The following is a 17,665-nucleotide window of genomic DNA, read 5'->3' as shown; positions in this document are numbered from 1 at the left end:
CTGTCCATATACTCCTCCTTTCCATTACCTGTCCATATACTCCTCCCTTCCATTACCTGTCCATATACTCCATTACCTGTCCATATACTCCTCCCTTCCATTACCTGTCCATATACTCCTCCTTTCCATTACCTGTCCATATACTCCATTACCTGTCCATATACTCCTCCTTTCCATTACCTGTCCATATACTCCTCCCTTCCATTACCTGTCCATATACTCCTCCTTTCCATTACCTGTCCATACACTCCTCCTTTCCATTACCTGTCCATATACTCCTCCTTTCCATTACCTGTCCATATACTCCCTTACCTGTCCATATACTCCTCCTTTCCATTACCTGTCCATATACTCCCTTACCTGTCCATATACTCCTCCTTTCCATTACCTGTCCATACACTCCTCCCTTCCATTACCTGTCCATACACTCCATTACCTTTCCATTACCTGTCCATATACTCCTCCTTTCCATTACCTGTCCATATACTCCTCCTTTCCATTACCTGTCCATATACTCCTCCTTTCCATTACCTGTCCATATACTCCATTACCTGGCCATATACTCCTCCTTTCCATTACCTGTCCATATACTCCATTACCTGTCCATATACTCCTCCTTTCCATTACCTGTCCATATACTCCTCCTTTCCATTACCTGTCCATATACTCCTCCCTTCCATTACCTGTCCATATACTCCCTTACCTGTCCATATACTCCTCCTTTCCATTACCTGTCCATATACTCCTCCCTTCCATTACCTGTCCATATACTCCATTACCTGTCCATATACTCCTCCTTTCCATTACCTGGCCATATACTCCTCCTTTCCATTACCTGTCCATATACTCCATTACCTGTCCATATACTCCTCCTTTCCATTACCTGTCCATACACTCCCCCATTCCATTACCTGTCCATATACTCCCTTACCTGTCCATATACTCCATTACCTGGCCATATACTCCTCCTTTCCATTACCTGTCCATATACTCCATTACCTGTCCATGTACTCCTCTTTTCCATTACCTGTCCATATACTCCTCCTTTCCATTACCTGTCCATATACTCCTCCATTCCATTACCTGTCCATACACTCCTCCATTCCATTACCTGTCCATATACTCCATTACCTGTCCATACACTCCTCCATTACATTACCTGTCCATATACTCCATTACCTGTCCATATACTCCATTACCTGTCCATATACTCCTCTTTTCCATTACCTGTCCATATACTCCTCCTTTCCATTACCTGTCCATATACTCCCTTACCTGTCCATACACTCCATTACCTGTCCATATACTCCATTACCTGTCCATATACTCCATTACCTGTCCATATACTCCTCTTTTCCATTACCTGTCCATATACTCCTCTTTTCCATTACCTGTCCATATACTCCTCCTTTCCATTACCTGTCCATATACTCCTCCTTTCCATTACCTGTCCATATACTCCTCCTTTCCATTACCTGTCCATATACTCCATTACCTGTCCATATACTCCTCCTTTCCATTACCTGTCCATATACTCCTCTTTTCCATTACCTGTCCATATACTCCTCCTTTCCATTACCTGTCCATATACTCCCTTACCTGTCCATACACTCCATTACCTGTCCATATACTCCATTACCTGTCCATATACTCCATTACCTGTCCATATACTCCTCTTTTCCATTACCTGTCCATATACTCCTCTTTTCCATTACCTGTCCATATACTCCTCCTTTCCATTACCTGTCCATACACTCCTCCTTTCCATTACCTGTCCATATACTCCTCCTTTCCATTACCTGTCCATATACTCCCTTACCTGTCCATACACTCCTCCCTTCCCAATCAGAACACCCATGTCTTTGGTGTCTTCGAAAATCTCGCTCATGGCTGCTGGTGGGAGAGGTTTGCGGCTCGCCTGAGAGGGAGGGAGAGATAGAGGACAGAGCAAGAGACAGAGAGAGAGTGAGGGAGACTGTGTGGGTTGGAGGGTTAGGACAGTGGTTATGTTCAGGCCTGCTCTGTCGTTATGCAGAACTCTCTACTCGTGATTAATAAGTAACTTGATCTGAACTGAACCATGACCATGTGGGAGGGCACAGAAACTCGTTCAAGTCGCACGCTATATGAGTGATAGTTCTTGGTTAAACAGGATGTTGTATAGACATTGTATATATAGTATAAAACAAGAGAATAATCATTTAACCAATTATGCTAATAATTTCACGAATCTAATTAAGACAAATGATTAATCCATCTGAGAATAAAGAGCATAATATTATGTAAACAAAAAGCGATTAGGTCTCCCCAATTAGCCATTAACTCATGAATTAAAATATTAATTTGCAGGTTCATTAAAATGTTCATTTGCATTGCACTTACTGTACAATGCACCTTATCTTTCACCATAGTGTGGACTAGGACCTCTCACCTTATCTTTCACCATAGTGTGGACTATGACCTCTCACCTTATCTTTCACCATAGTGTGGACTATGACCTCTCACCTTATCTTTCACCATAGTGTGGACTATGACCTCTCACCTTATCTTTCACCAAGTGTGGACTATGACCTCACCTTATCTTTCACCATCTCCACTCCAATCTGCAGTCCCTTCCCTCGGACATCCCCAATGATCTCATACTTGTCCCTCATCTTGGCCAGCTCTGTCAGCAGATAAGTCCCCACGTTGTGGCTGATCTGCTGCGTGCCGTCCTCCTCCATGGTCTGGTGGTGAAATACAATTATAGTAAGCAACTCTATTTCTATGGTGGAACATTAACACATGGAGTTAATGGTGCAATAATAATGGTGGAACATTTAGCAACATTAACACTTGGAGTAATGGTGCAAGAATAATGGTGGAACATTTAGCAACATTAACACATGGAGTATTAGCAAGAATAATGGTGGAACATTTAGCAACATTAACACATGGAGTATTAGCAAGAATAATGGTGGAACATTTAGCAACATTAACACATGGAGTATTAGCAAGAATAATGGTGGCTTGCAACATGGAAGTGCAATTATAGTCATGTTTCTATGGTGTGCAACATGACGGAACATGGTGCATTAGCAATGCCATGAAATGTTTTTAAATTATGTGTACTTCTGTGACATGCAAATTCTAAAGCTGAAATCTACTTTTATGGTACTCTAATATACTCTTAAAATATAGAAAACAATTTAGGGCACATTCTAATAATAAGCATGTGGCATAAAGTAAATTGAAAAGCAGAAGAAAATTATTTATAAACAGTAGCTCAGATCATAGATGGTAGTTTAGTTCAGTGTTTCTCAATATCCAGTCCTCCAGTACCACCAACCCTGGTCCTCCAGTACCACCAACCCTGGTTCTCCAGTACCACCAACCCTGGTCCTCCAGTACCACCAACCCTGGTTCTCCAGTATCCCCAACCCTGGTCCTCCAGTACCACCAACCCTGGTTCTCCAGTATCCCCAACCCTGGTCCTCCAGTACCACCAACCCTGGTCTTCCAGTATCCCCAACCCTGGTCCTCCAGTACCCTCAACCCTGGTCCTCGAGTACCCCCAACCCTGGTCCTCCAGTACCACCAACCCTGGTCCTCCAGTATCCCCAACCCTGGTCCTCCAGTACCCTCAACCCTGGTCCTCGAGTACCACCAACCCTGGTCCTCCAGTACCCCCAACCCTGGCCCTCCAGTACCCCCAACCCTGGTCCTCCAGTACCACCAACCCTGGTCCTCCAGTACCACCAACCCTGGTCCTCCAGCACCACCAACCCTGGTCCTCCAGTACCCCCAACCCTGGTCCTCCAGTACCACCAACCCTGGTCCTCCAGTACCACCAACCCTGGTCCTCCAGCACCACCAACCCTGGTCCTCCAGTACCCCCAACCCTGGTCCTCCAGCACCACCAACCCTGGTCCTCCAGTACCACCAACCCTGGTCCTCCAGTACCACCAACCCTGGTCCTCCAGTACCCCCAACCCTGGTCCTCCAGCACCACCAACCCTGGTCCTCCAGTACCCCCAACCCTGGTCCTCCAGTACCACCAACCCTGGTCCTCCAGTACCACCAACCCTGGTCCTCCAGTACCACCAACAGTACACATTGTTATTGTAGCCTTGGACAAGCACCCCTGATTCAACTAATCATCAAGCCCTCTTGAGTTGAATCATTTGTGTTTTTGTCCAGGCCTACAATCCAAATGTGTGCTGTTGGGGCTACTGGAGGACTGGATGTTGAGAAACCCTGGTTTAGTTGGGTGTGTTTCTGCTTACATCCAGAACAGATGAGGCGATGGCACATGCCACAGGATTACCACCGAACGTGTTGAAGTGAACTCCCTTGGCAAATGAAGCGGCCACCTCTGGAAAACAAGTCACAACAAGAGCTGAGTGGGACAGCTCACTTCACACCTCATCATTCTAGGGAAAAACTCCTTCCATGGAAAGATTCATAGGAGAGATAGAGAGTGTGTGTGTCAGTCAGAGGTGGACAGGCTCATTGTAATGGCTGAAATGGAATGAGGTCAAACATGGTTTCCATATGTTTGATACCTATGTATTTTATACCTATTCTTTCCAGTTATTACCAATAGCCTGTCCTCCTATAGCTCCTCCCACCAGCCTCCTCTGATGTGTGTTTGTGTGTGTGCGGCCCAACTCGAGGGTCACCAGGGGGATGTTGAACCGATTACACCCTGGTCTGATGAACACGTGTGAACTGAACAGAGGTTATCCTGATTGTGTATACAGACCAGGGGTTGAAACCAAAACTATTTTCCAATCGTTTCATTCTGAACAGAACCATTCTTGTTTTTGCAACAAAGTTCTCAGCTGGTTAGACCCAAATCAAGTACATGTTTATATTGTTCCTTTCTGTTCATTTTTAAACCTCTGAAATATATATATTTTTAAACATTTAGCTCAACATTAAATTACTTTACTAATCAGTGCGGATAGAGCAGCTTGCTGTGGAGTGGGCAAGTGATTTAATCTGTAAAGGAAAGTCATGAAGAGCAAATTGTATTTTGCCGCAACAGCCCGGTTTAGTCATACTGAAAGACAAACACAGACACACACTAGGCTACCAGTCACATGATAGGGCTAGAGATGCAACTGACATTTTGAGGGTGAGCAAGCTTGCCTTTAAGCGCAAGGCATCTTGTTATGACATACATGATCTGAATTAGTCCCACAGAATTATACCTAGGAGGAGTGGCTTCTATGGAGGAACTTTGAATGTCTTTGAACTTCTGAGTTGGTTTAACGTGGGACCAGAGCGAACGTTAGCCAGCTAGCTAACAAGCTGTGCAGAGCAACACTAAAATTCAACCACAAAAAGGTGAGGTGTTTTAAGTCCAATGTGAAAATATACACTGAGTGCATAAAACATTAAGGAAACCTTCCTAATATTGAGTTGCAACCCCTTTCGCCCCCAGAACAGCCTCAATTCATTGGGGCATGGATTCTACAAGGTGTCGAAAGGGTTCCCCAGGGATGCTGTTTTCCACAGCTGTGTCAAGTTGGCTGGATGTCGTTTGGGTGATGGACCATTCTCGATACACGCAGGAAACTGTTGCGCGTGAAAAACCCAGCAGAGTTGCAGTTCTTGACACAAACCGGTGTGCCTGGCACCTACTATCATACCCTGCTCAAAGGCACGTTTATATTGTGTCTTGCCCATTCACCCTCTGAATGACACATACACACGATCCATGTCTCAAGGCTTAAAAATCCTTCTTTAGCCTGTATCCTCCCCTTCACCTACACTGTTTTTTAAGTGGATTTAACAAGTGACATCAATAAAGCATCATAGCTTTCACCTGGTCATTCTATGTCATGGAAAGAGCAGGTGTCCTTAATGTTTTGTACACTCAGTCCTTAACTAGCATTGAAAAAGTAAATCCATTCTTCTCTAATTAAACATCGCTCTCTAATTTCTGAATTGCGCTTGTAACGTCATCTGTAGGTAACCTATGCTTCAGAGGGGAGGGGCAAGTAACCTATACACACACCCCCACTGTCAAAGATTTCCAGCTGGCAGACGATGGAATAACTTTATGAGTGAGGGCTTGCATAGGCGCTTTGTTGCGATTTTTGTGGGACTGGGAAAAAAATGCAGTTATTAACCAGTTCACATGTTTTTTAAAATAGGTTCCGGAACAGTATAGATCACTTTCGGTGTGGGTTCTGTTCCTTGAACGGGTTCCAACCCTTTGAAACAGACCACAGGCCACGGACTGAAAAGTGGAGGAATCCAGAACAAGGGAAATGAATTCCACATTACAATAGTAATTATTACTACACTCTGAAACCTGTTGAAAGCTGAGACTGATCCTCGAAGGGTTAGCTGGTTATGTTGCCTCACTCCTCAACACATGCACTGGCACAGACACACAGTCAGAGACAGTGGTGTGTTGACTAATCAGAGACATTGATTGTTAGCACACCATGGTGTGAGAGGTGAACCATCATTGTGGTGTGAGAGGTGAACCATCCTTGTTTCTAGCCTATGGAATCCAGGGATGTGTTGACATGGAAACAAAGCCTTTACAAACAAAGTTGGCATTACACGGTTCTCCAGTCGTAGAACCTACAGCTTGGACACACCTACTCATTCAAGGGTTTTTCTTTATTTTTACGATGTTCTACATTGTAGAGTAATAGATGACAAACTATGAAATAACAAATATGGAATCATGTAGTAACCAATATTTTATTTTTGAGATTCTTCAAAGTAGCCACAGCTTTGCACACTCTTGGCATTCTCTCAACCAGCTTCACCTGGAATGCTTTCTCAACAGTCTTGAAGGAGTTCCTACATATGCTGAGCACTCGTTGGCCGCTTTTCCTTCACTCTGCGGTCCAACTCATTCCAAACCATCTAATTTCGGTTGAGGTCGGGAGATAGTGGAGGCCAAGTCATCATATGCAGCACTCCATCACTCTCCTTGGTCAAATAGCCCTTACACAGCCTGGAGATGTGTTGGATCACTGTCCTGTTGAAAAACAAATGATGGTGGGACTAAGTGCAAACCAGATGGGATGGTGTATCACTGCAGAATGCTGTGGTAGCCATGCTGGTTAAGTGTGTCTTGAATTCTAAATAAATCACAGACAGTGTCACCAGCAAAGCACCATCACACCTCCTCCATGCTTCACAGTGGGAACCACACATGCGGAGATCATCCGCTCACCTACTCTGCATCTCACAAAGACAGCGGTTAGAACCAAAAATCTAAAGTTTGGACTCATCAGACCAAAGGACAGATTTCCACCGGTCTAATGGCCATTGCGCATGTTTCTTGGCCCAAGCAAGTCTCTTCTTCTTATTGGTGTCCTTAAGTAGTGGTTTCTTTGCAGAAATTTTACCATGAAGGACTGATTCACACAGTCTCCTCTGAACAGTTGTTGTGAGATGTGTCTGTTACTTAAACTGTGTGAAGCATTTATTTGTCCTGCAATCTGAGGTGCAGTTAATGTCCGATTTCTGAGGCTGTTAACTCTAATGAACTTATCCTCTGCGGCAGAGGTAACTCTGGGTCTTCCTTTCCTGTGGCGGTCCTCATGAGAGACAGTTTCATCACAGCAGAGGTAACTCTGGGTTTTCCTTTCCTGTGGCGGTCCTCATGAGAGACAGTTTCATCACAGCAGAGGTAACTCTGGGTCTTCCTTTCCTGTGGCAGTCCTCATGAGAGACAGTTTCATCACAGCAGAGGTAACTCTGGGTCTTCCTTTCCTGTGGCAGTCCTCATGAGAGACAGTTTCATCACAGCAGAGGTAACTCTGGGTCTTCCTTTCCTGTGGCGGTCCTCATGAGAGACAGTTTCATCACAGCAGAGGTAACTCTGGGTCTTCCTTTCCTGTGGCGGTCCTCATGAGAGACAGTTTCATCACAGCAGAGGTAACTCTGGGTCTTCCTTTCCTGTGGCGGTCCTCATGAGAGACAGTTTCATCACAGCAGAGGTAACTCTGGGTCTTCCTTTCCTGTGGCAGTCCTCATGAGAGACAGTTTCATCACAGCAGAGGTAACTCTGGGTCTTCCTTTCCTGTGGCGGTCCTCATGAGAGACAGTTTCATCACAGCAGAGGTAACTCTGGGTCTTCCTTTCCTGTGGCGGTCCTCATGAGAGACAGTTTCATCACAGCAGAGGTAACTCTGGGTCTTCCTTTCCTGTGGCGGTCCTCATGAGAGACAGTTTCATCACAGCAGAGGTAACTCTGGGTCTTCCTTTCCTGTGGCGGTCCTCATGAGAGACAGTTTCATCACAGCAGAGGTAACTCTGGGTCTTCCTTTCCTGTGGCGGTCCTCATGAGAGACAGTTTCATCACAGCAGAGGTAACTCTGGGTCTTCCTTTCCTGTGGCGGTCCTCATGAGACCCAGTTTCATCACAGCAGAGGTAACTCTGGGTCTTCCTTTCCTGTGGCGGTCCTCATGAGAGCCAGTTTCATCACAGCAGAGGTAACTCTGGGTCTTCCTTTCCTGTGGCGGTCCTCATGAGAGCCAGTTTCATCACAGCAGAGGTAACTCTGGGTCTTCCTTTCCTGTGGCGGTCCTCATGAGAGCCAGTTTAATCACAGCAGAGGTAACTCTGGGTCTTCCTTTCCTGTGGCGGTCCTCATGAGAGCCAGTTTAATCACAGCAGAGGTAACTCTGGGTCTTCCTTTCCTGTGGCGGTCCTCATGAGAGCCAGTTTCATCACAGCAGAGGTAACTCTGGGTCTTCCTTTCCTGTGGCGGTCCTCATGAGAGCCAGTTTCATCACAGCAGAGGTAACTCTGGGTCTTCCTTTCCTGTGGCGGTCCTCATGAGAGCCAGTTTCATCACATCAGAGGTAACTCTGGGTCTTCCTTTCCTGTGGTGGTCCTCATGAGAGCCAGTTTCATCACAGCAGAGGTAACTCTGGGTCTTCCTTTCCTGTGGTGGTCCTCATGAGAGCCAGTTTCATCACAGCAGAGGTAACTCTGCGTCTCCCTTTCCTGTGGTGGTCCTCATGAGAGCCAGTTTCATCACAGCAGAGGTAACTCTGCGTCTCCCTTTCCTGTGGTGGTCCTCATGAGAGCCAGTTTCATCACAGCAGAGGTAACTCTGCGTCTCCCTTTCCTGTGGTGGTCCTCATGAGAGCCAGTTTCATCACAGCAGAGGTAACTCTGCGTCTCCCTTTCCTGTGGTGGTCCTCATGAGAGCCAGTTTCATCACAGCAGAGGTAACTCTGCGTCTCCCTTTCCTGTGGTGGTCCTCATGAGAGCCAGTTTCATCACAGCAGAGGTAACTCTGCGTCTCCCTTTCCTGTGGTGGTCCTCATGAGAGCCAGTTTCATCACAGCAGAGGTAACTCTGGGTCTTCCTTTCCTGTGGTGGTCCTCATGAGAGACAGTTTCATCACAGCAGAGGTAACTCTGCGTCTCCCTTTCCTGTGGTGGTCCCCATGAGAGCCAGTTTCATCACAGCAGAGGTAACTCTGGGTCTTCCTTTCCTGTGGCGGTCCTCATGAGAGCCAGTTTCATCACAGCAGAGGTAACTCTGGGTCTTCCTTTCCTGTGGCGGTCCTCATGAGAGCCAGTTTCATCACAGCAGAGGTAACTCTGGGTCTTCCTTTCCTGTGGCGGTCCTCATGAGACCCAGTTTCATCACAGCAGAGGTAACTCTGGGTCTTCCTTTCCTGTGGCGGTCCTCATGAGAGCCAGTTTCATCACAGCAGAGGTAACTCTGGGTCTTCCCTTCCTGTGGCGGTCCTCATGAGAGCCAGTTTCATCACAGCAGAGGTAACTCTGGGTCTTCCTTTCCTGTGGCGGTCCTCATGAGAGCCAGTTTCATCACAGCAGAGGTAACTCTGGGTCTTCCTTTCCTGTGGCGGTCCTCATGAGAGCCAGTTTCATCACAGCAGAGGTAACTCTGGGTCTTCCTTTCCTGTGGCGGTCCTCATGAGAGCCAGTTTCATCACAGCAGAGGTAACTCTGGGTCTTCCTTTCCTGTGGCGGTCCTCATGAGACCCAGTTTCATCACAGCAGAGGTAACTCTGGGTCTTCCTTTCCTGTGGCGGTCCTCATGAGAGCCAGTTTCATCACAGCAGAGGTAACTCTGGGTCTTCCTTTCCTGTGGCGGTCCTCATGAGAGACAGTTTCATCACAGCAGAGGTAACTCTGGGTCTTCCTTTCCTGTGGCGGTCCTCATGAGAGACAGTTTCATCACAGCAGAGGTAACTCTGGGTCTTCCTTTCCTGTGGCGGTCCTCATGAGAGCCAGTTTCATCACAGCAGAGGTAACTCTGGGTCTTCCTTTCCTGTGGCAGTCCTCATGAGAGACAGTTTCATCACAGCAGAGGTAACTCTGGGTCTTCCTTTCCTGTGGCAGTCCTCATGAGAGCCAGTTTCATCACAGCAGAGGTAACTCTGGGTCTTCCTTTCCTGTGGCGGTCCTCATGAGAGCCAGTTTCATCACAGCAGAGGTAACTCTGGGTCTTCCTTTCCTGTGGCGGTCCTCATGAGAGACAGTTTCATCACAGCAGAGGTAACTCTGGGTCTTCCTTTCCTGTGGCAGTCCTCATGAGAGACAGTTTCATCACAGCAGAGGTAACTCTGGGTCTTCCTTTCCTGTGGCAGTCCTCATGAGAGCCAGTTTCATCACAGCAGAGGTAACTCTGGGTCTTCCTTTCCTGTGGCGGTCCTCATGAGACCCAGTTTCATCACAGCAGAGGTAACTCTGGGTCTTCCTTTCCTGTGGCGGTCCTCATGAGAGACAGTTTCATCACAGCAGAGGTAACTCTGGGTCTTCCTTTCCTGTGGTGGTCCTCATGAGAGACAGTTTCATCACAGCAGAGGTAACTCTGGGTCTTCCTTTCCTGTGGCAGTCCTCATGAGAGACAGTTTCATCACAGCAGAGGTAACTCTGGGTCTTCCTTTCCTGTGGCAGTCCTCATGAGAGACAGTTTCATCACAGCAGAGGTAACTCTGGGTCTTCCTTTCCTGTGGCAGTCCTCATGAAAGACAGTTTCATCACAGCAGAGGTAACTCTGGGTCTTCCTTTCCTGTGGCAGTCCTCATGAGAGCCAGTTTCATCACAGCAGAGGTAACTCTGGGTCTTCCTTTCCTGTGGCGGTCCTCATTAGACCCAGTTTCATCACAGCAGAGGTAACTCTGGGTCTTCCTTTCCTGTGGCGGTCCTCATGAGAGCCAGTTTCATCACAGCAGAGGTAACTCTGGGTCTTCCTTTCCTGTGGCGGTCCTCATGAGAGCCAGTTTCATCACAGCAGAGGTAACTCTGGGTCTTCCTTTCCTGTGGCGGTCCTCATGAGACCCAGTTTCATCACAGCAGAGGTAACTCTGGGTCTTCCTTTCCTGTGGCGGTCCTCATGAGAGCCAGTTTCATCACAGCAGAGGTAACTCTGGGTCTTCCTTTCCTGTGGCGGTCCTCATGAGAGACAGTTTCATCACAGCAGAGGTAACTCTGGGTCTTCCTTTCCTGTGGTGGTCCTCATGAGAGACAGTTTCATCACAGCAGAGGTAACTCTGGGTCTTCCTTTCCTGTGGCAGTCCTCATGAGAGCCAGTTTCATCACAGCAGAGGTAACTCTGGGTCTTCCTTTCCTGTGGCAGTCCTTATGAGAGACAGTTTCATCACAGCAGAGGTAACTCTGGGTCTTCCTTTCCTGTGGCAGTCCTCATGAGAGCCAGTTTCATCACAGCAGAGGTAACTCTGGGTCTTCCTTTCCTGTGGCAGTCCTCATGAGAGACAGTTTCATCACAGCAGAGGTAACTCTGGGTCTTCCTTTCCTGTGGCGGTCCTCATGAGAGACAGTTTCATCACAGCAGAGGTAACTCTGGGTCTTCCTTTCCTGTGGCAGTCCTCATGAGAGACAGTTTCATCACAGCAGAGGTAACTCTGGGTCTTCCTTTCCTGTGGCGGTCCTCATGAGAGCCAGTTTCATCACAGCAGAGGTAACTCTGGGTCTTCCTTTCCTGTGGCGGTCCTCATGAGACCCAGTTTCATCACAGCAGAGGTAACTCTGGGTCTTCCTTTCCTGTGGCGGTCCTCATGAGACCCAGTTTCATCACAGCAGAGGTAACTCTGGGTCTTCCTTTCCTGTGGCGGTCCTCATGAGAGCCAGTTTCATCACAGCAGAGGTAACTCTGGGTCTTCCTTTCCTGTGGTGGTCCTCATGAGAGCCAGTTTCATCACAGCAGAGGTAACTCTGGGTCTTCCTTTCCTGTGGCGGTCCTCATGAGAGCCAGTTTCATCATAGCAGAGGTAACTCTGGGTCTTCCTTTCCTGTGGCGGTCCTCATGAGACCCAGTTTCATCACAGCAGAGGTAACTCTGGGTCTTCCTTTCCTGTGGCGGTCCTCATGAGAGCCAGTTTCATCACAGCAGAGGTAACTCTGGGTCTTCCTTTCCTGTGGCGGTCCTCATGAGAGCCAGTTTCATCACAGCAGAGGTAACTCTGGGTCTTCCTTTCCTGTGGCGGTCCTCATGAGAGCCAGTTTCATCACAGCAGAGGTAACTCTGCGTCTCCCTTTCCTGTGGTGGTCCTCATGAGAGACAGTTTCATCACAGCAGAGGTAACTCTGGGTCTTCCTTTCCTGTGGTGGTCCTCATGAGAGACAGTTTCATCACAGCAGAGGTAACTCTGCGTCTCCCTTTCCTGTGGTGGTCCTCATGAGAGCCAGTTTCATCACAGCAGAGGTAACTCTGGGTCTTCCTTTCCTGTGGCAGTCCTCATGAGAGCCAGTTTCATCACAGCAGAGGTAACTCTGGGTCTTCCTTTCCTGTGGCAGTCCTCATGAGAGACAGTTTCATCACAGCAGAGGTAACTCTGGGTCTTCCTTTCCTGTGGCAGTCCTCATGAGAGACAGTTTCATCACAGCAGAGGTAACTCTGGGTCTTCCTTTCCTGTGGCAGTCCTCATGAGAGCCAGTTTCATCACAGCAGAGGTAACTCTGGGTCTTCCTTTCCTGTGGCAGTCCTCATGAGAGACAGTTTCATCACAGCAGAGGTAACTCTGGGTCTTCCTTTCCTGTGGTGGTCCTCATGAGAGACAGTTTCATCACAGCAGAGGTAACTCTGGGTCTTCCTTTCCTGTGGCAGTCCTCATGAGAGACAGTTTCATCACAGCAGAGGTAACTCTGGGTCTTCCTTTCCTGTGGCAGTCCTCATGAGAGACAGTTTCATCACAGCAGAGGTAACTCTGGGTCTTCCTTTCCTGTGGCGGTCCTCATGAGAGACAGTTTCATCACAGCAGAGGTAACTCTGGGTCTTCCTTTCCTGTGGCAGTCCTCATGAGAGACAGTTTCATCACAGCAGAGGTAACTCTGGGTCTTCCTTTCCTGTGGCGGTCCTCATGAGAGACAGTTTCATCACAGCAGAGGTAACTCTGGGTCTTCCTTTCCTGTGGCGGTCCTCATGAGACCCAGTTTCATCACAGCAGAGGTAACTCTGGGTCTTCCTTTCCTGTGGCGGTCCTCATGAGAGCCAGTTTCATCACAGCAGAGGTAACTCTGGGTCTTCCTTTCCTGTGGTGGTCCTCATGAGAGCCAGTTTCATCACAGCAGAGGTAACTCTGGGTCTTCCTTTCCTGTGGCGGTCCTCATGAGAGCCAGTTTCATCACAGCAGAGGTAACTCTGGGTCTTCCTTTCCTGTGGTGGTCCTCATGAGAGCCAGTTTCATCACAGCAGAGGTAACTCTGGGTCTTCCTTTCCTGTGGCGGTCCTCATGAGAGCCAGTTTCATCACAGCAGAGGTAACTCTGGGTCTTCCTTTCCTGTGGCGGTCCTCATGAGAGCCAGTTTAATCACAGCAGAGGTAACTCTGGGTCTTCCTTTCCTGTGGCGGTCCTCATGAGAGCCAGTTTCATCACAGCAGAGGTAACTCTGGGTCTTCCTTTCCTGTGGCGGTCCTCATGAGAGCCAGTTTCATCACAGCAGAGGTAACTCTGGGTCTTCCTTTCCTGTGGTGGTCCTCATGAGAGCCAGTTTCATCACAGCAGAGGTAACTCTGGGTCTTCCTTTCCTGTGGTGGTCCTCATGAGAGCCAGTTTCATCACAGCAGAGGTAACTCTGGGTCTTCCTTTCCTGTGGTGGTCCTCATGAGAGCCAGTTTCATCACAGCAGAGGTAACTCTGCGTCTCCCTTTCCTGTGGTGGTCCTCATGAGAGCCAGTTTCATCACAGCAGAGGTAACTCTGCGTCTCCCTTTCCTGTGGTGGTCCTCATGAGAGCCAGTTTCATCACAGCAGAGGTAACTCTGCGTCTCCCTTTCCTGTGGTGGTCCTCATGAGAGCCAGTTTCATCACAGCAGAGGTAACTCTGCGTCTCCCTTTCCTGTGGTGGTCCTCATGAGAGCCAGTTTCATCACAGCAGAGGTAACTCTGCGTCTCCCTTTCCTGTGGTGGTCCTCATGAGAGCCAGTTTCATCACAGCAGAGGTAACTCTGCGTCTCCCTTTCCTGTGGTGGTCCTCATGAGAGCCAGTTTCATCACAGCAGAGGTAACTCTGGGTCTTCCTTTCCTGTGGTGGTCCTCATGAGAGACAGTTTCATCACAGCAGAGGTAACTCTGGGTCTTCCTTTCCTGTGGCGGTCCTCATGAGAGCCAGTTTCATCACAGCAGAGGTAACTCTGGGTCTTCCTTTCCTGTGGCGGTCCTCATGAGAGACAGTTTCATCACAGCAGAGGTAACTCTGGGTCTTCCTTTCCTGTGGTGGTCCTCATGAGAGCCAGTTTCATCACAGCAGAGGTAACTCTGGGTCTTCCTTTCCTGTGGCAGTCCTCATGAGAGACAGTTTCATCACAGCAGAGGTAACTCTGGGTCTTCCTTTCCTGTGGCGGTCCTCATGAGAGCCAGTTTCATCACAGCAGAGGTAACTCTGGGTCTTCCTTTCCTGTGGCGGTCCTCATGAGAGCCAGTTTCATCACAGCAGAGGTAACTCTGGGTCTTCCTTTCCTGTGGTGGTCCTCATGAGAGCCAGTTTCATCACAGCAGAGGTAACTCTGGGTCTTCCTTTCCTGTGGCGGTCCTCATGAGAGCCAGTTTCATCACAGCAGAGGTAACTCTGGGTCTTCCTTTCCTGTGGCGGTCCTCATGAGAGCCAGTTTAATCACAGCAGAGGTAACTCTGGGTCTTCCTTTCCTGTGGCGGTCCTCATGAGAGCCAGTTTAATCACAGCAGAGGTAACTCTGGGTCTTCCTTTCCTGTGGCGGTCCTCATGAGAGCCAGTTTCATCACAGCAGAGGTAACTCTGGGTCTTCCTTTCCTGTGGCGGTCCTCATGAGAGCCAGTTTCATCACAGCAGAGGTAACTCTGGGTCTTCCTTTCCTGTGGTGGTCCTCATGAGAGCCAGTTTCATCACAGCAGAGGTAACTCTGGGTCTTCCTTTCCTGTGGTGGTCCTCATGAGAGCCAGTTTCATCACAGCAGAGGTAACTCTGCGTCTCCCTTTCCTGTGGTGGTCCTCATGAGAGCCAGTTTCATCACAGCAGAGGTAACTCTGCGTCTCCCTTTCCTGTGGTGGTCCTCATGAGAGCCAGTTTCATCACAGCAGAGGTAACTCTGCGTCTCCCTTTCCTGTGGTGGTCCTCATGAGAGCCAGTTTCATCACAGCAGAGGTAACTCTGCGTCTCCCTTTCCTGTGGTGGTCCTCATGAGAGCCAGTTTCATCACAGCAGAGGTAACTCTGCGTCTCCCTTTCCTGTGGTGGTCCTCATGAGAGCCAGTTTCATCACAGCAGAGGTAACTCTGGGTCTTCCTTTCCTGTGGTGGTCCTCATGAGAGACAGTTTCATCACAGCAGAGGTAACTCTGCGTCTCCCTTTCCTGTGGTGGTCCTCATGAGAGCCAGTTTCATCACAGCAGAGGTAACTCTGGGTCTTCCTTTCCTGTGGCGGTCCTCATGAGAGCCAGTTTCATCACAGCAGAGGTAACTCTGGGTATTCCTTTCCTGTGGCGGTCCTCATGAGAGCCAGTTTCATCACAGCAGAGGTAACTCTGGGTCTTCCTTTCCTGTGGCGGTCCTCATGAGAGCCAGTTTCATCACAGCAGAGGTAACTCTGGGTCTTCCTTTCCTGTGGCGGTCCTCATGAGAGCCAGTTTCATCACAGCAGAGGTAACTCTGGGTCTTCCTTTCCTGTGGCGGTCCTCATGAGAGCCAGTTTCATCACAGCAGAGTTAACTCTGGGTCTTCCTTTCCTGTGGCGGTCCTCATGAGAGCCAGTTTCATCACAGCAGAGGTAACTCTGGGTCTTCCTTTCCTGTGGCGGTCCTCATGAGAGCCAGTTTCATCACAGCAGAGGTAACTCTGGGTCTTCCTTTCCTGTGGCGGTCCTCATGAGAACCAGTTTCATCACAGCAGAGGTAACTCTGGGTCTTCCTTTCCTGTGGCGGTCCTCATGAGAGCCAGTTTCATCACAGCAGAGGTAACTCTGGGTCTTCCTTTCCTGTGGCGGTCCTCATGAGAGACAGTTTCATCACAGCAGAGGTAACTCTGGGTCTTCCTTTCCTGTGGCAGTCCTCATGAGAGCCAGTTTCATCACAGCAGAGGTAACTCTGGGTCTTCCTTTCCTGTGGCAGTCCTCATGAGAGACAGTTTCATCACAGCAGAGGTAACTCTGGGTCTTCCTTTCCTGTGGCAGTCCTCATGAGAGCCAGTTTCATCACAGCAGAGGTAACTCTGGGTCTTCCTTTCCTGTGGCGGTCCTCATGAGAGACAGTTTCATCACAGCAGAGGTAACTCTGGGTCTTCCTTTCCTGTGGTGGTCCTCATGAGAGACAGTTTCATCACAGCAGAGGTAACTCTGGGTCTTCCTTTCCTGTGGCAGTCCTCATGAGAGACAGTTTCATCACAGCAGAGGTAACTCTGGGTCTTCCTTTCCTGTGGCAGTCCTCATGAGAGCCAGTTTCATCACAGCAGAGGTAACTCTGGGTCTTCCTTTCCTGTGGCGGTCCTCATGAGACCCAGTTTCATCACAGCAGAGGTAACTCTGGGTCTTCCTTTCCTGTGGCGGTCCTCATGAGAGACAGTTTCATCACAGCAGAGGTAACTCTGGGTCTTCCTTTCCTGTGGTGGTCCTCATGAGAGACAGTTTCATCACAGCAGAGGTAACTCTGGGTCTTCCTTTCCTGTGGCAGTCCTCATGAGAGACAGTTTCATCACAGCAGAGGTAACTCTGGGTCTTCCTTTCCTGTGGCAGTCCTCATGAGAGACAGTTTCATCACAGCAGAGGTAACTCTGGGTCTTCCTTTCCTGTGGCAGTCCTCATGAGAGCCAGTTTCATCACAGCAGAGGTAACTCTGGGTCTTCCTTTCCTGTGGCGGTCCTCATTAGACCCAGTTTCATCACAGCAGAGGTAACTCTGGGTCTTCCTTTCCTGTGGCGGTCCTCATGAGAGCCAGTTTCATCACAGCAGAGGTAACTCTGGGTCTTCCTTTCCTGTGGCGGTCCTCATGAGAGCCAGTTTCATCACAGCAGAGGTAACTCTGGGTCTTCCTTTCCTGTGGCGGTCCTCATGAGAGCCAGTTTCATCACAGCAGAGGTAACTCTGGGTCTTCCTTTCCTGTGGCGGTCCTCATGAGACCCAGTTTCATCACAGCAGAGGTAACTCTGGGTCTTCCTTTCCTGTGGCGGTCCTCATGAGAGCCAGTTTCATCACAGCAGAGGTAACTCTGGGTCTTCCTTTCCTGTGGCGGTCCTCATG

At 48.8% G+C, this 17,665-nt stretch overlaps 1 protein-coding gene across 3 annotated transcripts in view; it reads right to left on the bottom strand.

Annotated features, from left to right (window-relative positions):
- Positions 1 to 17,665, bottom strand: part of agxt2 (alanine--glyoxylate aminotransferase 2) — a 43,612-nt gene that overhangs the window by 1,308 nt on the left and 24,639 nt on the right. Inside the window, exons 11-13 of one of the 3 annotated variants that reach the window (XM_090191440.1) lie at positions 4,266 to 4,354; positions 2,577 to 2,726; positions 1,820 to 1,918 (exon numbers count right to left, since the gene is read on the bottom strand). In XM_090191440.1, the coding sequence (XP_090047566.1) occupies positions 1,820 to 1,918; positions 2,577 to 2,726; positions 4,266 to 4,354 (338 nt within the window). Of the gene's footprint in view, positions 1 to 1,799; positions 1,919 to 2,576; positions 2,727 to 4,265; positions 4,355 to 6,688; positions 6,989 to 17,665 lie in introns of those variants that run through there. The other 2 variants (XM_090191442.1, XM_090191441.1) reach the window with 2 other exon arrangements.

The sequence above is a fragment of the Oncorhynchus mykiss genome, chromosome 12, assembly GCF_057628025.1.
Source record: "Oncorhynchus mykiss isolate SJ-2025 chromosome 12, ASM5762802v1, whole genome shotgun sequence".
NCBI classification, from domain to species: domain Eukaryota; kingdom Metazoa; phylum Chordata; class Actinopteri; order Salmoniformes; family Salmonidae; genus Oncorhynchus; species Oncorhynchus mykiss.
Note: the sequence above shows the minus strand (reverse complement) of the source record. Positions and strands in the feature narration are given on the sequence as shown.